The sequence below is a fragment of the Marmota marmota genome, unplaced genomic scaffold (assembly GCF_001458135.2).
Source record: "Marmota marmota marmota unplaced genomic scaffold, marMar, whole genome shotgun sequence".
NCBI classification, from domain to species: domain Eukaryota; kingdom Metazoa; phylum Chordata; class Mammalia; order Rodentia; family Sciuridae; genus Marmota; species Marmota marmota.
This window is the reverse complement of record NW_026000021.1, coordinates 2,171,760-2,196,527: the sequence shown is the minus strand read 5'-3', so window position 1 is coordinate 2,196,527 and position 24,768 is coordinate 2,171,760. Positions and strand designations below refer to the sequence as shown.

Below are 24,768 nucleotides of genomic sequence, written 5' to 3'. Positions count from 1 at the left end.
AAAAGCCATATCCATGCTTATAATCTTCTACTACATGTTATTTGTCTAATAAAGTGTTATTCCCCATGTAACTGAAGCATGTAACAACTTTTTAACATCATATGACTGTTCCCTAGTCAAACTCCCCAGTTTCCTCTTGAAAATATATAAAGGTCTTTCCAAACAGTCACATCTATCACTAAGTATTGCAGAATGCCATCTGTAACAGCTTTCTTAAAAGTGATCCAAATTCTTCCAATTCCCCTGTCATCACAGGCCACCTAGACAACTGCATCAGCCTCCTGATGGTTGGTTTTTCATGAATCCTTTATCACCCCAGTTCAATTAATCTCACAGCAAACAGAATGCTTTTGTAACATTCAAATTAGATCACACTACTGTGCTGCTTCAACCCTTCTGCGGCTCCTTTGATTTTAACATGACCTGGAAGGTCCTGTTTAATCAGACTCTGCTGACCAAGCAGACTCTCCAACCACAAAATCAAAATCAACCAACACTTCCTCCCCCTGGTCTTTGTTCATGTTGCTTTCTAAATCCTCTCCTAAATCCTCCACATACCTCATGCGGAATTTCTGCCCAGTCAATGTCTAGTTATCTTTCCAGACTCAGTCCTCAGTGACCTGGGGCTACGTCAGGTCTTCCTATCAGTCACTCCCTCAGCTCCTTAGCCACCTTCTCCTTCAAGCATTCACTGCAGCTGTACCTATATGATGATAAGTGTGATGGAGGTTTTTTGTCTTGTATAACTCCCCACTGGATCTTTGAGAGCAGAGATCTTAATGTGCTCTTCATCCCCAGGGCTTGGTTCTGTGCTTAGCATACAATTGAGCTCAGTATTTGTGAATGAATGCAGCTCTTGCCCTGGGATCTTGTATAATGGAGCCTGGCAGGCTTTTCCTATAAAGGGCCACACAGTAAATATTTTAGGCTTTCTAAGTCATTTAGTCTCTGCTATAACTACTCAACTCTGACATGGTAGCTTGAAAGCAGCTACAGAAAATATGTAAGCAAGTGGCTGTTCATATATTCTAATTAAACTTTATTTACAAATGCGTACATGGCTGGATTGGCCTGAGGGCCACTGTATGTCAAACCCTATTCTAGAATCTCCTTTGATCAACCTGCTGTGAAGATCTTCACTCTTTCTCCAATTTCTCCTTTGAAAAACAGCTTCATTTATCTGAATGAAATTATAAAGAGAAAACACGAACCTCTTCTAGATGCTTGGTCTTCTGCTGAATCTGCTTATTCAAGGAGATAACTTTCCGACGATGTAGCTGGGAGGTTCCTAATTTTTCTGGACTTTCTTCAGCTGAGAGTTCAGACTTCTGTGGGAAAATATAAACAATTTAATTAGCTTACCTTGGTCCATAATATTAATCCCTGCTCAGTCTGTGTAAGGCACTACTTGGCAGTCAGTCACACCACGCCCATACAGTTACAGGGCCCTCTTCAGAACCTTAGTCCAGAGAGAAGGTCCTGACACAATGCCCCAAATACCTATCAACAGACTGGCAGAGAGAAGCATGGACAAAAACACAGGACCACAGAACTGGCTTTGTTAGTGTAATATAAGCAACAGGGCACCATCAAATCATCTTTTGTACGAGAATAACATGGTCACAGCAGCATCTTCATGGAATCATGAAGAATAATGAATTGGCCAGGCATGGTGGCACATGCCTGTAATCCCAGTGGCTTGGGAGGCTGAGACAGGAGGATCACAAGTTCAAAGCCAGCCTCAGCAATGGTGAGGTGCTAAGCAACTCAGTGAGACTCTGTCTCTACATAAAATACAAAATAGGGCTGGGGATGTGGCTTAGTGGTTGAGTGCCCCTGAGATCAATTCCTAGTACCAAAATAATAATAATAATAATAATAATAAAAAAAATTGATTCACTTTCATCAAAGCAATACAAGCATACGATTAAAAATCCTAATCATTTAGAAACAAACCTCTCAACTCATTTTGCCCAACCATGGGCCCACTCACTTAACTATGCTTTATTCTGTTCCGGTGTTAACAGGGAACAGATCTGAGAGCGGCCAAGTAGGAACTTATGAAATTGTGATAGGGAGGAGATGGAGAAAAGGGACTGAATAAGATACAGAGAATGTTAAGACTGAAGTGGGTAAAGGAGACATTTCTGGATGAAGTGTTGAGGTGAACGTGGTGGCATTTTCCAGGAGAGCAAATGTCTGTCACTGAGAAACCATGCCAAAGAAGGGAGCACCATGGTAGAGTCAGCAAATGCAAACACTTGCTTCAAACCCCTGAAAATCACCAGGAAAAAGAAATAAAAAGGTCTATTGCAACAGCTGCCCTTAAAATACTTTTTGGATTATTATAAAAGCTTTATTAAACAGGAAAATGCCTCTTAACCATATTCCCTTTTTATGTAAAGTACCCTAATTCCAAGTTAAGCACTGACTTGTTGTCCAAGTGCAACAAAACTATTTGGGTACATAACTTTCCCTGCATGTTTTAACAGTAATCATGGGTTGAAGTTTGGAAGCTGTACCCCTGGGAAAAACAGATGGGAAGGGAGGAGGAGAAATGGCATGGTCATAACTGCCATTTGTTTTGGTTAAGGATTTCTCTAAATAATTCAGAAGCATTATTCATAGATGATGAGTTTTGGGGGCTTAACAATTCTGGAAGTGGGAAACAACCAGTGGGATGTGGCAACATCAAAGAGTAAGGAACATCATTTTCTACAAAAGACAGAATACCTAAGCACTTGACATCACAACGCAGTTACCCTGGAAACCTAGGACTTTGGGGAAGGAGAAAGTGTTTCTGAAAATGATTTAAGAGCATAAGAAAAGTAGGGAAAGGAAAGACCATCCCCTTCCTATTTCCAAATCATTTATTAGAAACAGACTTGCAATTAACTAATTGTATCTTCACTTTGATTAGATCACCCTGAACTATGTTATTACTTTGGCTACTTTTGTTTTCTGTGTATTTAATATCTTTTTTCTTACAATTAATTTTGGCATTTGGTTTTAACAGCAATTTAGATTCTCGGACACTGACTTCCAAAGTGTCACTGGCATATACTGAAAGCATTTTACATTACCAGCATTTTACATTACTATTTTGTTTGAAATAATTAATTGCCCATGCACTCGAACTAGCCTGCATGGTATGGCTGTATGTTTGAAGTCAGGTTATTCTAGGGCATCCTGACCTCCCTCCACTGCCTGAGTAATTTTCAGGTGTTATTGAAAAACAAAACAAACAAGAAAACAGTGCTGAGAACCTGACTACCTGGGCAACCGCCCCACTGATTGGAACTACCAATGGAGTGGGCCCACCAAGAGGTCGGCTGCTATTTCATAACATTGAGAGGGGGAAGGTCTCCCTGATCCCACTCTTACAGAACCATAGGAATGGAGAGAAAACTCTGGCAGTACACAGAAAGAATCCTGAAGACTCTACAAAAACCTCTACATAGCACTTCTATGATACAGTATGTTCCAAGCACACACAGACTTTCAAATACTTTCTCATGGTGCTAAGTAGCAATTCTCATTCTCTGGAGTCTCTTAAATTTGCACTTATAAACAATTAATGCACATACCAGGATACCAAATACCATTTCCATATTTGACATTTCTCTAATCCAAGTAAACTAATATGTACATATATTGGCCCACTGCACATAAAAATTTATGAATTCCTCTATTTGCCTTTGAATCTAGACATTCTACTATACAAAATTGCTTTTTCTAATGGGAAATTTTGAGATAGATAAAATAACAGTTAAAATGAAGAAAGTTCTTAAGCTAGTTAATGAAAAACTGATTACTCTATTTTTCAAAGATACCTTTTATTAAGCAATCTAAATTATTTGTTTCTTTCAAATACCATCCTAAAGCCAAAAGAACTCAGTGTGAAAACAGATACAGGCCCTTCTAGCAGTAGGGCTCATACAACAGTGCATTCATTGAGATTTACAATGAAGAAGACAACTGAAGACAACCAACCTGAATCTTGAATGACAGCACAGAGTTAGATGGAGAAGGGGGATTTTATATTAAATTCTTGTCAGAAAAAATTTAAATACTGGGTCATTTTAACTGACTGCTATTTGCTAAATGCAGCATCTGTCAAGGAATGTCAACCAGCTACAAATACATCCTTTGTGTTTACAATGGAGTGAGGGCTCAAGTGCTAATCTGATTTTGTTCAACAATTTCAGATTAAGAATGTATTTTCAAAAGCACAATGTGGATTAAGATGACTTCTGGTGTAGATTCAACATTTTGTAATACTTGACAGATTCACAACCTCTATTCTTCGAGGAAAAATTTAAATGCCATTCATTAGTATTAGTACAGTTCAAAATGGCAAATACCCAAGAAAAACAAAAAATGATTACTCTACCTAAAACTATACATTTTTGTAACTGAAAGAGACTCAAAATGTTATTTCCATATTAACCACCTATTTCTTTGCATTATTATTATTATTTTTTTTTATTTTTGGTGGGACTGGGCCTTGTACATGCTAGGCTAGTGCTCTACAACTGAGCTACATTCCCAGCCCTAACTTTCTTCCCAATACAGGGAACTTTCCTATATCATTCCCCTCTCTCACCAAAATATGTTCTTTAAGCTGAACCAAAAAGAATCTCTATTTCAAAGGGTTCCAGAAGTTCTCTATACCAATAGAGGAACTTCAGAAGTTCCTGGTACCTTGGTTGACCCTTTAATTAGAACAAGTAAATATACTACATAAAATATTAATTTTTTAAAATTAAAAACAAATTTTAAACCTATGAGGTAACAAGAATTTTAAGAAATTACCGAAGTTCAAAAAGTGAGGGAAAGTTGGGGATTCAGGAGGGTATTTGTATCTACTTTTTTTAAACTGAAGGTATTTGCCCAAACTGTGATCTTGAGCTTTGATCTGTACAATTCAGTAACAAATGCCATGCATAAATATTGACATAGGTATGAGATTTTGTAACAACAGATTGTTGTCCCACATTCAGTTCTGCAATCTGAATCCATATACTACCTGAATGGTCTAATAAACCTGCAAGTCCAATAATGCCATAAAACAGAACTATGTATAAAACAAACCTGAGTTGATGTGTTCCCATGTGCTTTGCAGGAGCAAAAAGAGATTCTCCCTGGAATAAAGCTTCAACTCCAATTTCTTCAACTTCAATTTCTACCCATACATTTTCAAGGAATATAGTGGGTTCACAGTCAAAAACAAAACCATAAGACCAAAAGTACATAAGAAGTCAAAACTTCATGAATGAAAGCTAGCAAAAATGGACAACAGGAGTGGGATAACTGGTTCAAATGGTGGTTCCATTCCAAGTTTTCTAAGGAATCTCCATACTGCTTTCCAGATTGGTTGCACCAATTTGCAATTCCACAAGAAATGTAAGAGTGTGCCTTTTCCCCCAATTCGCCAACACTTATTGTTGCATGTATTCTTAATAACTGCCATTCTGACTGGAGTGAGATGAAATCTTAGTTTTGATTTACACTTTTCTAATTGCTAGAGTTTTTTTTCATATATTTGTTAATCGATTGTATATCATCTTCTGAGAAGTATCAGTTCAGTTCCTTAGCCCATTTATTAATTGGGTTATTTGTACTCCTTGGATTATACCCAAAGGACTCAAAAACAGCATACTACAGTGACACAGCCACTTCAATGTTTACAGTATCATAATTCACAATAGCTAAATTGTGAACCAACCCTTCAATAGATGAATGGATAAAGAAACTGTGGTATATGTACACAATGGAATATTATTCAGCATTAAAAGAATAAAATCATGGCATTTGCAGGTAAATGGATGGAGCTGGAGAAATATCATGCTAAGTGAAGTTAGCCAATCCCCCCAAATCAAAGGCCAAATGTTTTGATAAGTGTATGCTGATCCATAATGAAGGTGTGGAGCGGGGAGGACGGGATGAATAGAGGAACTCTGGATAGGGCAAAGGGAGGGAGGAGAACGAAGGAGGCATGGGGGTAGAAAAGATGGCAGAGTGAGATGGACATCATTACCCTAGGTACGTGTAAGAAGACACGAATGGTTTGACAGTACTTTGTGTACAACCAGAGAAATAAAAAATTGTGCTCCATATGTGTACTATGAATGGAAATGCATTGTCATATATATAAACAATCAAATAAATAAAATGAACAACAGAATCAGATCTGCAAAGACTTGATTACATATAAGCAGATATACCCTTTCTTCTCAGAAGCAACAGAGATTAAATCTAATTTTTTAATGTGACAATTCAATTTAAGTATTCATAGCTCTTCCACCCATCCTTTCTATTACAGACTTTTGGTAACTTTGGCTATCTTGGCTGCTATCCTCTGGACATATCCTTATTTGTAATTAACCTGACAGAGTCTGACCACAGAAGATAGACAGGATGTCACCATCGACTTTCCCTGATCTACACTTTGCTCCCATTAATGAAACTAAATACATAAATGCTCTTTTCAATGTTCTTAACTCCCACTATCGAAATTCAGTGAATTTGAAAACTCATATTTATGTCCAAGGCTTTGCTCTGGGTTCCACAGTAATACAAAATGCTCAGAATGCATTTCACATTTAGAAGGCAGGAACATAATTCAAAATCTCCTGCTTTCATCCCTATCAATGACTGTCTGCTCAGATCAGCAAATCATGAGTTAGTACAACTGTTTTTTTTCTGAGATTAAACAGTTCACAATTATCTTCTTATGTGATGCTTTGAGTGATGTTCAAATCTGATAAGGTCAACACCTATGTCTTTATATGAGCTGATAAAGACCCTGAAACGGTATAGCTTGTACTTTGTGGGTTGAGACAATCCCACCAGGTTGATAGTTCCTTAGCTGATATTCTCTTTGCTGTTAGTTAATGTAAGTTACATAATCAGTCTTGGAGAATTTAGAAAACACTGCAGCAGTGTGGAAACAGCAACACATTCAGCATTGTTCTCTCCAGACTTATAACTTCCTCCCTCTTAGTTCTGATTAACTTTGAATCTCTAACTCCAGCTTTCCATGGCTCAGTTCAGCTAACCTTTTCTCAGACATGTGACACTGTGGTATATGTACACAATGGAATATTATTCAGCATTAAAAGAATAAAATCTTGACATTTGTAGGTAAATGGATGGAGTTGGAGAAATATCATGCTAAGTGAAGTTAGCCAATATATGTACACAATGGAATATTATTCAACATTAAAAGTGGTAGGTACTGGGGAAGCAGAAGATGACAAAGGCCTTCCTTTGGACCCTCAAGTCTAGATAGGCAAAACCAATTCATTCAGAAAAAAAGGTGGTGCATCCTCTACATTCCCAAGGCTTAAACTGTGCCAGATTTAAAAAGAGTTTTTAAAGCTCTTCTTGTTTCTTCTCTTTCCCTTCCTTCAACAAATGTGAAAATTCCATTATGTAGGCACTGAGGATTAACAGTGCTTCTAGTCCTCCTGTGTAGCAAACATTCTGATCCTGGGGGACAGGTGAAGAGATAAATGAAACAGGGCATTGTTGAGTGTTACTATGGAGGAGGCAGCAGGGAGTGGTCTCCACAAGGTCACAGAAGAGTCTACATTCTGTTAGGAAGGTGACTCTCCCACATGACTACTGGATAAGTCTCCATAGCATCTCTGAGTCATCCATGAGCCTCTACTAAGTATTTATTATGCTTTAGGCAACCTGGACTCAAAGATGAAAGATGCTCCCTCGTGGCCCTCCAAGAGGGATCGAGGACATTAACTGTATTAACACCTGCGACATAAGGCAAAGAAATAGAGTTCTACTGAAAGAATAAATCAAACCTACCTAATGTGCTAATTCTTGTCAGTTCTCCAGCAAAAGGAAATCAAGCTGAAGATTTATTTAAAATGTCTTCAAAATTATATTGCTTTATGTTTTAAGATTCTTTCACTCACTATATGGAAAGAGTAAAAATATTATAAAATTAGGGAAAAGAAATAGCAACATAAGCTGGGTACAGTGGTACACACCTATAATCTCAGTGACTTCGGAAGCTGAGGCAGGAGGATCTCAAGTTGAAGCCAGTCTCAACCTCAGCAACTTAGTGAGGTCCTTAGCAATTTAGAGAGACCCTGCCTCAAAAAAAAAAAAAAAAAAAAAAAAAGTTGGGGGGAGGGCTGGGCTGGGGAATAAAGTCCCACTGGGTTCAATTCCTAGCACCAAAAAAAAAAAAAAAAGGCAACATAAAGGCAGGTAGCTCAAGAGTACAGATGATATAATTGATTCTTCTGAGTTGATTCCATCCAATTCAGTAAATAACATCCTATGTCGAATAAGAACAAGGCCCATGGAAGTGCTAGCCTCCCTTACTACTTTAATAGCACGTATGCTTTTCTTTGGGGAATCAGTCTCCCACTCTCCTAGTTCGGAGGAGCTTTCAATCATAGAACCCAACTCCAGGACACAAACTGTTGAGGGCCACAGCCTAGTTGGGATGACAAATGGCATTTTGCCAGAGGGAGTGGTTGAGAGGTGAGGCCATCGAGCCATTGAGATGATGATGGTTAAGTTAAGCTGTGTATTCAATTGTATATAGACCCCTGCTGTCAGCTCGGGTGCCAGCTACTTTGGAGTTCTTGCGGGGATTGCTGGGGTGCATTCGAGTTGGTTGGTGAAGTTCCAGTTGGTGTGTGGTGTGTCCCTGAGAGCCACTGCATGGGTGACATCTGGGGGAGTTCGGAAATAAAGTTTGTTCCTGCTTGAGTGGCTGGTGATTTGTGCCCAGCCAGACTGGGGCAACAAACAACTGGCCCAGAGAGAAATATATGATCTGAGCTATGCCAAACAGCAGAGAATCCTTCTTTAGGATTTTAGATACAGATACGGGGAGTGTGTATAAGACTGGAACAGGGTGTGCAAAACTTAACAGTGGCTATGCCTCCAAAGTGATGATACAGAGAGAACAATGAAGTCAAAAGCAAGGGTGAAGAGACAGCCATATGGTTGTTGAGTCCCCAGGGTTCACAGTTCTGAGAGCTGACAAGGGCTCTCTTTTGTGTATACCATCAGCAGAGTTCCCGTCACCTGCAATTCAAAAGCTTACAAGGCACACTGGCGGAGTTAGTAGTGACAGACAGGAAGAGGCAGTCTTCTCTGCTGCTGCATCACAAACTGGAATAAAATTTATCATGGTGGAGGGGGACACAATCTGCTCTGATCAAATATTGCTTTGTACATTCTCTAGGAGACGTTCTTCCTTTGTGTTTCTACATGTGCATCCTTGGGCCATACCTGGCATCTTATTACCCAAGCTGCTCTTAAAAGATGCAACTTCAAGACGAAGTAGAGGACTGCCAGGCAACAATCCTCAGAATCAAAAGATCAGAAGCAATATTGACATAATTTAATTGGTAGACAGGAAAATTTACAAAACTTACTAAGAAAAAACATTGCTCCCACAAATAATTCTCCTGATGATGTAACATACACCTAACTATAGAAATAAGATCAAGATGTTGACAGTAGTCTGAATGAGTACATTATAATGTGGTACTCTGCAGTGATATAAAGAGCCACTTCGGTCTGGGACACCCCAGAAAGAAACTTCCACAGCTTTCAGCAGCTTAGGTGTGATTCTGTATGAATGCACCATTTTCAATTTTACTTGTTTTGGGGGTCAGTTTCAGTATGCCCAACCTCTTTCCTCCGCATTACCCAGAGCAGGCAGTCAAAAGGAAGAAGATTCTAGGAAGACACAGTCACTGCAAAGTCTGGAAGCAGATACTAAGGAAAGGAAAGGAGATCAAACCTGCTCTCACTAAAGAAGCTACATCTACCTGAGGAGGCAGGTTTCAAAGTCAGACAGTTGTGTACTCTAAGTTGCAACTTACCAGCTACATAGTACTGGGGAATTACTTAACTTCTTTAACCTACAGTTTCTTCATCTGCAGTATGGATATAATACTGCACATTCATTTGCTGAGCAACAATACTGTGGGCACTCAGTGAGTCTCCAAGGTTACAAAGAAGAATGAAATGTGGTCTATATCCACATTGACAGGAAGTTTAAATTATACATAAATAAATATAAAGATGGAAGAAGACAGAAGACTATAAGCAAGAAGGAGCTTATGAGAATTAAATGAGATAATTTTTTTAAATTAAAGAAGAAATTTTTAAGAATTAAATGAGATACTGATTTATAAAGTACCTGCACAGAGAAGGTACTCATAGTAGATTCTGTTTCTGCAAAACAAATCTGTGCCTCTAGTCCTAAAAAATGTTCTAAGACCAACTCTTATGGAGATACTAGCTAAGGATGTCCTAGTTGGCAGACTAAGTACTAAGTTGGTCAAGATGGCATGTTGTCAGCTAGTATATGTGCCACTAAGGGCAGACCCATCTAGCCCCTTTGGAGACCTCACACATTCCCCAACCCAGCTTCCTTCCTTTTCTTCTGGTTCTTAAAGAGGTTTATGGGATAGTAGTAATTTTTTGTATAGTCAGGCTTTTCAGTTTTCTGCAAATCATAGTAATAGGCACTTCTTTCCTATTAAAATGCTATGATGCAGTGAAAATATTAAACAATACCACCAAAAAGCACAGTGGAGCTGCATCTAACACATTTTGGAAAGGGTATTGCACTTTGAAAACAAAGGGAGATGGAGCTACTTGGCCAAGAGCCTTGGGACACTCATGAACTATATAAATCTGGAGGCTTCTTCACATTCCTCTTCCCTGCTGCTTCACAGGAACCATATTAAATTGAGTTACATATCTCAGAGCCTGGCTTTGAAAACACATATATTATTTATGATGTTATGTTATTAGAAGAACTTGTGAACTTTACAAATGAAAGAGAAGTCTGCACATGCTTTTTACCTCATTTTTACATACTGATGCCTGTCAACTTTCCAAACACTTGCTCCAGGCAGGTTGTCCAATTTATTCCTCGGTCACAAAATCTTTTCCACACTTTATCCTTTGAGAATTTATCTTGTCCTTTTTCTTCACTAAGCAAAAATACATCCTGGTCACTGTCTAACCTGGGTTTTTCTCAAGCACCACCAATGAATTCCCTCTTGAGCATTCCTCAATCTCATCTCTACTTCCAAAGGTCTTCTTACTGAGATCTGAAGGCAGCAGCATATATTTTAGATGAAACTTCAGTGCCGATTTTCAGCCCAATCTATGGCAGTAAGACTAAAAAGACAAACAAGCAGTATGAACAAGCCTAAGATGGTCCCATGATCCCTGCCTCCTACTGTTCACACCTGCCTTTGTGTAATCCCTTCCTCTTCAGCAAAGGTGGGAGCTGCGATTTGTTTCTAGCTAATATGCTATAGCAAAGGTGACAGGAAGTATGGGACTACATTACTGTACACGAGGCTACAATGTCTATCCTGCAAGGAGATGCCCTCCCTCACTGCCTTTGATGAAGAAAATGGGAGGCCCATGTGGTAAGGAGACAAATGCTACAACCACATATACCGGAAGCAGATCCTTCCTCAGTAGAGCCTCAGATGAGACTGCAGTCTATGAGTGTAAAATAAAGGACCCTAGCAAGCTGTGGCCAAGTGTTGACCCACTGAAACTGTGAGATGATAAACGTGAGAGATGTTTTAGTTACTACATTTGTGGTTATACCGGTATGCAGCAATAGAAAATCTACCTGGGAATGATAAAGCAGCTCTGACATCTGAGAGCTAGCCTGGTACCATGAGCAGGACTCATGCTGTTGGAAGCTGGCCTGCACTTGGACTCAGGCTCTGATATTAAATATAAGTAATTTCAAAGAACACCAACACCAAACCAGGCCACTTCATGACTGCCAGCAAGAATCAGGCAGAAACAAGACCTTCTGTAATCACATCTAAACATGGACAAAAACACAAAAATGGTCCAAATGACAAAAACATCCTTTATATACATTATTATAAATTATACCTGCACAGAGAAGGTACTCATGGTAGATTCTGTTTCTGCAAAACAGATCTGTGCCTCTAGATCTAAAAAATGTTGTAAGATCCACTCTTATGGAGATACTTGCTAAGGATGTCCTAGGTGGCAGACTAAGTACTAAGGTGGATTCATTCCTCTCATGACTTACAGATAAGATTAAGATGCATACTCACAAATGCAACTGTATAGAATCCAACATAGAACAAAGCTCCATTTCCTTGAAGCCTCCCCCAAACCAACCAACACAAATCCAAATCCTACACTAAAGCTTTTAAAATACCGTCTTACTGAGGAGCCCCCACAATACCATTAGTATATGCACTACCTTACCATATTCGGCAATAAACCCACCTGTTCAACCCCAGGTGTGTTCCTAATTGAAGGCAACTAGTCTTTGGATAGAGGCACTGACAAAACAGTAACAAGCAAAAAAATGAGTTAAGCAACAAGAAAAATGCCAAACGTGACTTTATCACAGAACTTGTATGAAAACAGAAGCATAAGCCAATAAAACAATAAAGAGTCCATCTACAAAAATGCAATAAAGTTAAATGTTTCAAAATGAATACAAGGATATTATTTGACAAACTGTATAAGTGGATAGGAATAACAAANACCCAGAGTATAAAAGGCCAACAGCTAAAGAGCTATAATGTGCCAGGTACTGTTTGAGGTATTCTGGTCACAGCTCATTTAATCTGCACAATACCAGGCAGAAAAATAATATTTCTATTTTGCAGAAATTTTATAGGGCAAAGAGTAGTTAAATAATTGGCTAAGACTACATAATTAAAAGTGGAAGACAGATAGGAACTAAGATATGATTCCACATGCTACTTCTAACCACAGGCCTCTCCTACCTCTTTCAGACATAAATGTAGCTTGCAATCATGCACAGCTATGAATATCTGGGGGCAAAAACTACTAGATAACATTCAAATGTAAAATTACTGTGACATGGGAATAGTATTAAAGGCAATTTAACTTTTAAAACTGTCAACTTTAGTACTACACGACCTACTCAATGAAAACAGAGACAATCAACCCATGAGTGCTTGACTTTCTTCAAAGCCCATGTCCTTGGACAGAGATGTGGCATTTCCTTCTGTTCCAAAGTTCACTTTGTTCTAGGAGAATGAAGTGATGGAAGGGAATAGTACAAGACTGATACCAGAATGCAGCACAGATCTGCTCAGGAGTGAGAAAGAGAAAGCTCAAGAGGTGAGCTGCCTGGGGAATGTAGGTAAGCTTCCGCCTCCTACTGGGGACAGTGCTAGGGAGGAGATTCGGACCTCCTTTGGTTGAAGGTATGCCTGACTACTCTCCTGTTAGTATAAATGCAGCTCCTATCTGTGCAGTCAACAAGTCTGGAGACACAATCAGAGTCCCTGAAGAAACAGCCATGGGTGCCTGGTCCAGTTGCCCTTTTTCCCTAAAGAAACTGAATTCACAACATCCTGTGTACAGACTCATGTAGCCAGTGGCACAGACTCCGGTCTTGCCATTTCACGTATGTGTGCTGACAGTAGACTAAGGCACTTTCTTCTTGGGGCAGTGATTTAATCACTCTTTCTGTAACTACATCTTCAAGTCTTTTGAGTTTACTTGTATTTTCAGAACAACCAAAATCCTTTTCTGATCAACTCTCAGATGACACTGATCAATTTCATCCTTTCTAGATGGCACATGGAAAGAAAGGAGACTGGAGTCTCTTGAGAGTTCAATTAAAAAGCTCATGTTAAAAGCATTTACCTGGGGGATGGGGAATGAAACTCCAGCCCCTGAGTTCAAACCAGTCCTATTCAGTCTTGCTCAGAAGCCCCCTCTCTTGGTGGGACATGACTGCTTGCTATGTTTAAGGCAGATCATACCCCTAAGTCATGGGTGACTATACAACTTGTGCAATAATTTAGCAAGGTCACCACTGCACAGAAGGCAGAGGTAGAACTACTTTGTTGTCTAAGCTTTGAACAAGGAGAACAAAGCTAAACACTTCAACAGACATCAACATTTGAAGACAGCAGACTGAGTGTGGCTGAGGAAGGAAGGATGTGAAACAATGCCCTGTAAATCTGACCATACTGATACTACATCTCAGCCAGGCCAGAATCAGTTATGTGCAAAATGATTAATCACCACCTCCCTGAAATATTCAAGGTTCTCCTGCCTTTTCTTAGGAAAAAAAAAAAGCTAATGCTGAAATATGACTTTCAGGCTTTTGTTCATTCTATACTCTTTTAATAAAGCAGAACAAAAAATTTTGCCTTGGGCTTGGCTGAGTTATGGGGCTTATCTCCTAAGTAGTAAAAAGCTTCATTCCTCAGCCCAATCGCCAAATCCAGCTCAAGTTATAAGAAGCCTGATGAGGAAGGAAAAATGTGTGTGCCTTACCTCAGGCAACGATGTATCAAATGTGATAACTGCTGTAAGAGACATATTTTCTCTTAATACTTACAGAAAAACGGACACTGCAGAACAAAATTAATTTAGCTGATGGGCAAATGCTGATGGCTATGTGTGATAAAGCCTGGTGTCTATATTTTTGACAAACCTGTGAGGAATTACAACCAGACCCCCATCACTGTAGGGAGAAGGAGATAGGGAAGTGAGGAACAAACCCCTGGGGCATTACCTGAGGCACAGAATGGGGGCGGGGGCACCCACCTACCTTCTCTGCATACTCAGACACAATCTGCTTGATCTCTGCGGAACAGAGGCCCACGATCTGACCCACGGAGCTTGCAGTGAGACGATTCTGCAATCACATATGGCATGTTCTGAAGGCTGAGCCTTGTTTTTCCACTGAACTGGAAAACCTGAACACTGAGTACTATTGCAAAACAGACAACATTCCCAGGAGAAAACATAATTTGGCTTTTGTTCACTTATACACTGACAGGAAGCAAGAAAGCAGCCTCAGAAAAAAATGTCAAAGTAACCTCTTCCCATCCTAAGTCACTCAGCTGGCTGGGCTAGCTATTCCTCCAGTCCCAGATACCACTGGAAAACCACTCCTCATCCTCCATGCCCCATGCTCTGACCTCCAGAGAGTCACTAAACTGAGCCTGCAAGGGACTTAGTGGGTCTAGAACTCAAGGAAAAGAGAAAAACAAATGGGGGAAGAAAGGAATTTATAATCTCTCTTTATTGTCATAGGCCTTTTCTGGCCTCAAAAGAAATGAACCTTCCAGGCACTTGGCTGAACCTTCTGGATGGGCCTTGCACTCTGGGAAGACCAACTATAAACTCAGGATTCCATCTTCTATCTAGATGGTAATGAAATGAAACAGAAGACAGGGGCCCCTTCACATGCGGTAGAACCCACAGTTAGGGGAGGCAGGGTTAAGGCTAGCTCTTCTGCAGAAGACCCGTCCACCAGGGATGTTCCACTCTCACACAGGTCCTTCAAGTCTCCCTCCTAGAGGTCCCCGGGAAAGACAACACTATGCATTATTAAAAGGTTCCCAAAGGAAGGACCTGAGGAACAGGAAAGGCTCTGAAGAAAGTCCTCTAGGGAGGAGGTCCCCTAGAGCAGTGAGGGGTAGTGCCAAGTCCCAGCCTCCATGTCCACCCCCATGGCCACTGGCCTCACCTCCTCATTTGCCATGGCGGTCATCTTGGTCATCAGTGACTGAATACGCTGCTGAAAGAGGAATGGAAGGAGCAGCAGTGAGTGGTTATGATCTCGTAAAACTGAAGCGAATGTCTACACGGGTCTCTGTGGTGAAATTCCACAAGTTGATTCCTTGACTGGGTGGTGAGGTGAGCCACATGATGGGCGATGAGAGGGAACTGGCAGGTGAGGGTGGTGCCTCCTAATAGCTGGCTATGGAAGGCACTAGCCATTTGGGAAAGCTGGGGATGGGACTATAATCTCTCCTCAGGAAACTCAGAAGACTGACTTGAGCCCCACACCTCTTCAGCCACTTGAAGCTCCTCTTCCTCGTGGGCATCTGCCTTTTCTGTAGCTGACAGCCCTGCAGGAAGTGTTGTTTTCTTGTCCTCAGCCTAAAAAGGAAGTTGTGACAACAGCTGAACATCAGAGTTGGAGATTCAGAAAGGACAACAGTGTAAAGAGGCATGTGGAAAACACACACACACACACACACACACACACACCCACACCCCTGCTGAGTTGAACCAGCCTCTAAAAGCAAACGGATAATCCAGAAACCTAAGCTTGCATTTGATCTACGGAGCAGGCAAGTCATGATTCAGGGCCTGGCTGATATCTGTCTCCATTTCTGAACTGCTTAAATGAGCATTAGGCCACACGCTTGTCAGACTTGTCCTTAGGCTCTGATGGGATTTTATCCTGTTGTAGATTCAAGGGCAGATCACTGCTCATGCAGTGATTTTTTCAAACTGCCAGTTGAGATCCATTGATAGGACATGAAGCCATTTAATAGGTATGACTATCATCCATATAAATTATATAAAAATTATATAAAAATTATATAAAAATAACCTAAAAAGTAAAGTTACATAAAATTATATTTAAAAAATTTTAATATTATATAAAAGTTATACAAAAGAAAAGTGATGTTTCACTAAGCAGTAGTTTGGGGGGAGGTATGTGTAATGAATCACAATGAAAAAAATTTGAAATTGGGGTTATATCTAAGTGTTAGAGCACTTGCCCAGCACATGCCAGGCCCTTGGTTTGATCCCCTTCTGCAAAGAAAGAAAAAAATTGCTGAGGGTAATCAAAAAAGTTTGAAAATCACTGGACTGAAGGACAAAATTCCAAACTACTTCATCTCTTGATCACACTGAATGCTCTGGAACCAATCTCAGCTCTTTATGTGCCACACACACTCAAGACAGCCTGGATTACCTGTCCTCCTCTACCACCTGGATGACCTCAGGTTTACTGCTGATCTTTGGGTATCAGTATCACCCGGGGTTGAAAATGGGGATTGGTCTCAGATGCCCTTCTCACACTATTCTAACTCCAGATGCTTTGCTAAAACAACTCTACCATGTGTTCTCACTGTGTGTTCCTGCTTGGACACAACTACAGGGACATGACCTCAAATTTAAATGTGCTATATGGTATAAGAATAACAAGACAAGCACAATGTGAATACGAATTCATGGGTACCTTGTGATTTTCCCAGTTTTAACCAAATTGCCCAAATTCTTAAGACATTCATATACCCAGAATTCTTAAGACATTCATATACCCAGAATTCTTTTCAAACTTAAAATTACACAACAAATTAAATGTACACATCACAAACCCTTATTACATATCAGATGATAAATGATACACAACTCAAGCCCAGAAAATACCCTGCTCTGCAAGAAATGATTATTTGAGTGAAAATACAAACATGGAAAAAAAATAATGAGAACAGCAAAATGAAGATAGCAATCAGTGTATAACTAATTGCCAACGAACTGCTACTAAAAGTAATTACAGCTAATACGTTTAAATGTTTACTGTGTGTTGGATCATTCTAGGTACTTTAGATTTTAATCTTCATGACAACGCTGTGAGGTAGGTTCACCGATAGCCCTGTTTTATAGATACTATGAATGAAGGTAAGGTACAATGATTGTGTAAATTATCCAAAGTCACACAGTGAAGTGAAGGAGCTAGTCAGCCAGTCTAGCTTTAGAACATATGATCCTGGTCACATAAATGCACCAATGATGAGACAATCAGCCCAGGAAGTAGAGGGAGGTGGGAGAGGCTTGGGGAGCTGGACAAGTGGAATGGTGGCAGGATGCAGCATGCCCCAGTCAAGAAAATCTGAGGTTGGTTGAAAAATGAGGAAAGAGTTCATTAATCTCAAGCTGCAAGATCACCGCCAAACATTTCAGTGGGTACTTTATTATTCACAAGGCAGTAGTTACAAGTACAGGCTTTGATGTCTATAGGTATCAACCTACAGATCTGGTTTCAGATTCTTATCATGGCACTTTAGGGCTGTGTGACCGTGAACAAATCACAGAGCCTCACTGAGCATCAACTTTCAAACCTAAGAAACAGAAATAAGTACCCTCCTCATAGAGCTGTTCAGGAGAATAGATTAAAAAACATATGCATAGCCCTAAACAGAGGGCCTGGAACACAGTAAGGGTTTGTAACTATGAGATTTATGTGCCTGTCCTGCTGCTGACAATTAAGGATCATTAAACACACACACAAAAAAATTAATTTGACTCCTTTGTGAAGTTTAAGACCCCATGCTGACTTACTGGCTCTTTCATACTTGGCTGCCTTGGTGGAAGGCAGGCCTGTAATTTACAGTTGTACGCCATCGCACCACTATGCCCTGTTCAGACCTGTCTAGAGGCCCTCAGATGAAGACTGCTCTGGGTGCCCTGGAAGAGGATTTCATCTTCACACATTTAGAGCCCACTTGATAGACCCTGGGGCCATGATTTTGATCACCCTTCACCTGCAGATCCAAGGTGAGACTGCTAACTCGGCTCCCAGGTCTGCAGAGCCTACAGAATAGAAATGCCAGGACAGAAATGGAGAGGCCAAAGGCAGCTGGCACATCCTTGATGCCCCAGCTTGCCCAGGGACCAGTGCCTGGTCAGATGCAGCCCTGCCATCCCCCACTCTTCCTGGGCCTCCCAGGGAGCTGCTACCCAGGCTATAAAGTGTCAGAATGTCACAGAGAGGCCAAGGGGTGGGGGTTTGCTTCCGTCTCTCAAGTATTCTCTCCCATTATCTTTTCTTACCTTCTCTGTTTTGCTCTGGCGGCTAAATCCATATCTCCTGCAGGCCACAAAAAAGAGGGAGTCTCAATTACTATTTTAAAAAATCACAATAAATTCCAACAAATGCATCTTGGTTGGATTTTTATATTGAAAGCACCAAAGAGTGTTTAGGCCAAGTGGTGACTGGAGAAAATACTTGAAGTGCCTTATCCAGAAACATATTCCACAACTTCTTTAATTAAGGACCAGCCCTTCATTTACTACACAAATAGTATAAATGGGAACTCTCTGATGGAAGAGAGTACAATATTTCCTTAAGTGCAGTCATTACACTTTGAATCAGGAACTGCATTTCAGGAGTCACAGTGTAAGTTAAAAGCCTTAAAAATATCTGTTAGGCCTACAAATGTGAATGTTTGTCCAAGTCAAATATGCTCTCTAATTGCTTTAATAACTGAGTCCAGAACATTTTTTATTCTCAAACATAACCTAAGCATGATGTCAATAATGTGTATTCATACCATGCAAACTTAAATTTAAAAAGAGACAAGAGACAAACACACTTCAGTATAAATTAGTTCATATTTTTGGTTCAAATTAATCTGTGCTCTAAAAAATAAAAGCAACAATGCAAGAGCTATTCTACCTTAAACAAAAAGCATAATGCAAAACACTCCACCTCACATATTTCAAATAATTTGTAAGGGAATTATTACATGCAATTGTTTAAGAAAAACAAAGTAAGGCCTTTTCTCTGCCCCTGCTCATGCCATGTATCACCTGTTGGGTCAGTGTGCTGCCTCTACTGGTTTGGGGACTGCAGGCTCACCACCTCCCACTTTTCTGGTCCATTCCTTATCCAACCTTGCCTGGGTCTGATCCACATTTGTTAAGGGAAGGCCTCTTCCCTCTGGAGGAAATGGGACCTCCTTAGCAGCCTCATTGCACCTCTTCCTCCACGACCCCGCCTAACAACTGCTTAGCCTCATGTCTAGAAGCATGTCTGACATGTTCATGCTTCATCTACTGCCTGAACAGAGGGTTCTACACACACTGAGATGTTCTCCTCTCTCCCATTTCCCTATCTACCCTTGCCCTTCAGCTCTAAAGCCACTTCCTCTCCAAAGTGCCCATCATGCCATAAATATCATCTAGCCTTATAATAGATTGTCCTTACAACCAAAGGCCAAAGAGTCACTTCTATCCATTAGGTATACATCTATAGGCCGAAAGTAGAGCAGATAACACCTAAGGTTAAACTTTGGATCTCCACATAAATTCTGTAAAGGGCTCTGTGGCAAACTTTTTAAATTGGCTCATCAATATCAATTGCATCTTCCTGTATAGGAAAGGCTGGAAAACAAAACACTATTTTCAATACTCCCTGATACCTAGGGTTCTACGTGCTATGCAGGTCACACCAAGCAGAAGAATGTGGAACAGTTAAATGAGGAGAGAAGGAAGACGAAAAGAACCCACTGTGCTGGCATGGATCACATTAGAAGCAACCTGGTTCTGGGGCTAGCATCTGTCAAAATGGCTTCCTGGTTTTGCAGAGTTTCTTGAGTCTGGCAGAAGCAGCTGGAGCACCAGCCTCCTAGTTCCCCAGACTGCTAGTTAGCTTCCTAATCATGGAGGTAGAGGGAGCATCCTTGGCCCAGCTCTAATGTGAGGCTTGGGAACTGATCTTGGCTGAGTCTCCATCACTCCCTGTGATTAATGAAGCACTTCTGCTGAAACTAGCGTCAGCACACTGTTCTCAATTGGGGACAATTGAGAACACTGGGTCTTACCAAGGTTCCCCACTCCTAAAAGGGTCCTGGCATCTAGAACATTTCATGTTTTCCAGGGCTATAGTTTGTGGAGAACCTCAGGACAGAAGACATGCTCAAAGGCAGACAGCCCTTATCCAAGGCTCAGGGACTTTAGGGATTTCCCAAAGAAAAAAATAAACTAAATTGCATCGACTCCTCCTTCAACATTGGCTGCAGGAAAGTTCCTCTGACCACATAAACTAGGTTAGACTCCCAGCTGCATGATCCTGAATTTAGACCCAGAATTCACTCATCATGCTATGTACAATAATTATTTATTATGTATAATCCTCCAGGCCTGCCTGCTGAGTTCCTGGAGGACAGGGAATTTATTTCATTCACTATATTGTTTACATTGAAAAAACTGAAGAATAATCAATCATAAAATAGAAAATCTGCCATTTTAAAGTATATACTTAGTGGGTTTTTGGTTTTTTTGGGTGTGTGTGTGTGTGTGCGCGCTATTGTGCAACCATCACCACCATCTAAATCCAAAACAATTCCTTCATTCCAAAAAGAAACCCTGTACCTATTAGCAGTTAGTCCCAATTCCCACCTCTCCTCAGGCCCTTGCTACCACTAATCCACTCCTCTGTCTCTACAGATTTGAACATTTTACTACACTAGTCACATTTTATTACTAACATATGGCTAGTGACTATTATACTGGACATTACATTTTCAGAAAACAAACTAATCTTTCAGAATAACTGCCCAAGGTCAAATTAAGATAAACATCTAATTATTTGATACAAAACAGGGGCATAAAATAAGCCATATATACTAAGGGTTATGAACTGTTCTTTATTTATTCAATAGTAACTTACTTAATACCTTCTAGGAGCATGTCATAGGCTCTGTCACAATAGAGAACAGACACATTTTGGGAGACAAGCTTCATATTTCATTTCTTAAGTAAAGAATAACTTTAAGGCAACTCAAAATTAAGACTCTGATACAATAGAATCCAGAATTGTAATAGTTGTGCTACAAAATTCACTTGAATGTCAAATATTCAGCACATAAAACAACATGGCTAGGTGTTAGCCCTGCAAAGTTGATTGGACCAATAATAAAACTGAAATATTATAGGGTTGCAATTTGAGTCTAAAACTGAAACCATAAGTTTTGTTATTCTAACACCATAACATTTAGAGAAACATGCCCAAACACATATAGACAGTCCTTAAGGCATTTAACATGGTTGACCAGGCTCAAAGTCCAGCTTCACTTGAACAAATGAGTCAGGAAAGAGGGAAGAAGCTAAATACTGACTTTAGAGCCAAGAGCCCTACGAGCCTGAGGCTAGGATCAGTGACCTGTGACACTGTTTTCAGATTTTTTGGTTCTAGGAATCAAAATATGTTTCCCCTTGTCAAGACATGAGATGAGGCGCAAAACAGAAACACTGGCCACAGACGAGGGAATTGGCTTCCTCAAGTCTGGTACCATGCCATGGACATGCAGAGTTCAGGAGTGAGGGCAGAGGGGGCTGGAGCTGCCAGCACAGCCAGCCAGCTTGAGTGGGGAAACACAGAGGGGTGACACTTCACCCTACACAGGGATCCTGTTGGGGTAAGGAAAGTACAGGACAAGGGGACCTGGAGCTCAGGACAGAACCTCTTTTGAACCTGAAGGTCATATTTAAGGGCATTTGAGAACTGAAAACTAGCTGCTGCTGCCGCTGACAGTGAAAAGGAAAACGATGGCTGTGGCTAGCAGCTAACACTGACTGATTTTTACAAAGAAGAACCTGCTCAGAATTCTTGACATATGTATTGCTGTATGATCCTCATTTCATGAGCAAGAGCTCCGAGCAGTAGAGAGGATAGAACAGAAGCCCTGGAGTCTGATGGCCAGGAAGCAGAGGAGAGCCTTCCCAGGGAGGGCCCACTGAAGTTTCATCCAATGTCTGCCGGTTTTCAGAACCACTGTCTTCTTGTTCAGTCTCAGACCAAACAACAAAGAAGGCCTATCTTTCTAAAACCATGAGCTTAACAGTACTCTTTTCCTGGAGCTGCAAACAATCCTTATACACTATGAAAATGATATGCTTTTAGAATTGAAGACACCTGAGTTTGAGTCCCAGGTTCAGCCTCTTAATAGTTCTGTGACTTTGGGAAAGTTATTTATTTTATTTTTTTTTTAGCTTTTTTTGAATGCTGTCAAAGCAGCAAATGGGCTAAAAAAACTCTCAGAATGTCTGAAGTATTCACTACCCTGCTTACCACAAACTCATCCTCTCCTTGCCAGAAAAGCCAAAAACAATAAAATAACCAATCTCCTAAAACAATACTAAAAACCAAGCCCCTGAACCCTTCACCAAACATCTACCCTAGGCTCAGAAATGAACTTAAGTCAGCACAACTCTGCCAACAGGAACAAAGACTAGGATGAAGACACTTTGCTCTTTTTCACACTCAGAACTTGGAAGTCATAAAGAACCTTTGTGCCTTGTCCCCTTCCCTACAGGGAGCCAAGCCACATTCTGAGCTCAGACTGCACCATCCAGTGCAGGAAGGGTGAAACCTTCTGAATTCACATGGTAACAATGACAACAGTTACATTGTATCAAAAAGGTCCCATTTGAAATTCAGAATTTCAGAGCAAGATACAAAAATACCATCAACATGGTCTAAGTGTGCAATTTACTCTGATATCGTTTCATTCCCAGAAAAATCTCACTTTCCATAAAAGTAGAAAAAAATGAAGGCATAAATAATATAAACTAACAAAGCTTAATACATTCTTCCAGGTCTTCCTTGGCTCTGGGGTATGTGACACCCACAGATAGAGAATCTCCAGTTTGGGCTCTCCCTGAGCAATGAAGTCCCTGCCCACTCTAGGGCTGGGCCTTGGCCACTGAGATTCCACCATGGGGCCCAGGGTAGTCTTCGTCAGCATGCAACCCATCCATTTACATGGAACCCTATGCTTAGAAGGGTCCTAAATATGTTTATTGTTGCTATGTTAAAATTATTAATAATTGATCATCATTAATAGTTCTTAAGAAGGAGCCTTGCAATTTTCTCTTGTACTGGGACTCCTAAGTTATGTATGTGATATAGGTGGTGCCTGACTCAAAATAGGCACTTAATTCACAGCACCAACTGGTGAGGTGAGGGCAGCCATCACACCTGGCTTAAGGCCAAAACTAAATCCGCCTTTTTTTGAAACAGACCAGTTTTTATCCTTCAGAGGGAAAGATTTGGCCTTATACTACAAAAAGCAGGGCATGGCGTGGGGGATTGCCTTTCTTTGGAAAGCTTGAATAATTAAAACCAATTTCCTTCCTACTTATTCTGCCATAGAGGAGGAGGCCATTGGATGTCTGCTCAGAGTTGCTAGTGACAGTGCAGTTAGTTCCAGCCACCCAACGAGGGCTGGGTTGTGAGGCAGAGCAGCAAACAACGACCTCTCCCAGCACAAGGAAGGGAACGGAAGGAGACATACTCACATCAATGGATCAGTTACCCTAAGTAGAGAACACAGGACATAAATGAAAGTTAAGACCCAGTGTCAACCAAAACATTCAATGGAGAGAAGCACGTCCACATTTTTTTTTTTTTTTAGTAAGAACTGAGCATATAAAACAGTATTTTAAATTTAATTTTTATTGGTGCATGATTATACATAATAATGGATTCATCATGCCACATTATTAGTATATGTACATAACAATTTGCTCAATTTTCTTCCCCAGTACCTTCCCTTTCCCTCCCCTCCCCCTCCCCATTCACTTGCTCTACTCAACTGATCTTGCTGATGTTATTATTTTAATTAGTACATTATAATTTTATTTATCTAAGCAGGATGCATTGTGGTATACATGGACATAGCATAACTTGGTAGATTTCATTTCTCAGTTCTTCTCCTTGTCCTTCCCACCACCCTCCCTCTCAATCCTTTCTCCTCTATTGGCCTCCCTTCTATTTTAAGAACGATTTTTAAAAACTAGAACTATTTTTAGGAAGAAACAAAACCACTTCTGAAGTTTTCATTTTCCTAGTCAGAACAATCTTCACAGGAAAACAAATTTATTTATTTTTATGCAAACAGTATACAACTATTGAAAGTGCTTCTATTTCTTCTGTTTGATGTTAAGACTTTAATACGTGGAAGGGCACGCAGGGCATACTAGCACCAGACTCTGCAAACTCAACAACTCTCCAAAGAAGGCAGAGCCCAGTACACAGTCTCACACACACATTTCCACAGAGAACCAAAAGGTTACCACTAGAAACTTAGATAATTTAACACTAGAAAGAAAAGATCCTGATGTTGGAGATCTCATGGTTGAAAACAGCAAATTCAGTATGGTAGAAGGCAATCC

At 40.4% G+C, this 24,768-nt stretch overlaps 1 protein-coding gene across 6 annotated transcripts in view; it reads right to left on the bottom strand.

The window, feature by feature from the left end:
• Ccdc93 (coiled-coil domain containing 93) overlaps positions 1-24,768 on the bottom strand; it is an 86,372-nt gene that overhangs the window by 32,879 nt on the left and 28,725 nt on the right. For 2 of the 6 annotated variants that reach the window (XM_048810430.1, XM_048810432.1), the window contains exons 8-13: positions 23,893-23,910; positions 18,643-18,679; positions 15,859-15,951; positions 15,536-15,586; positions 14,612-14,698; positions 1,212-1,328 (exon numbers count right to left, since the gene is read on the bottom strand). In XM_048810430.1, coding sequence (XP_048666387.1) covers positions 1,212-1,328; positions 14,612-14,698; positions 15,536-15,586; positions 15,859-15,951; positions 18,643-18,679; positions 23,893-23,910 — 403 coding nt within the window. Of the gene's footprint in view, positions 1-1,211; positions 1,329-14,611; positions 14,699-15,535; positions 15,587-15,858; positions 15,952-18,353; positions 18,403-18,642; positions 18,680-23,892; positions 23,911-24,768 lie in introns of all 6 variants that reach the window. The other 4 variants (XM_048810431.1, XM_048810433.1, XM_015501708.2 and 1 more) reach the window with 4 other exon arrangements.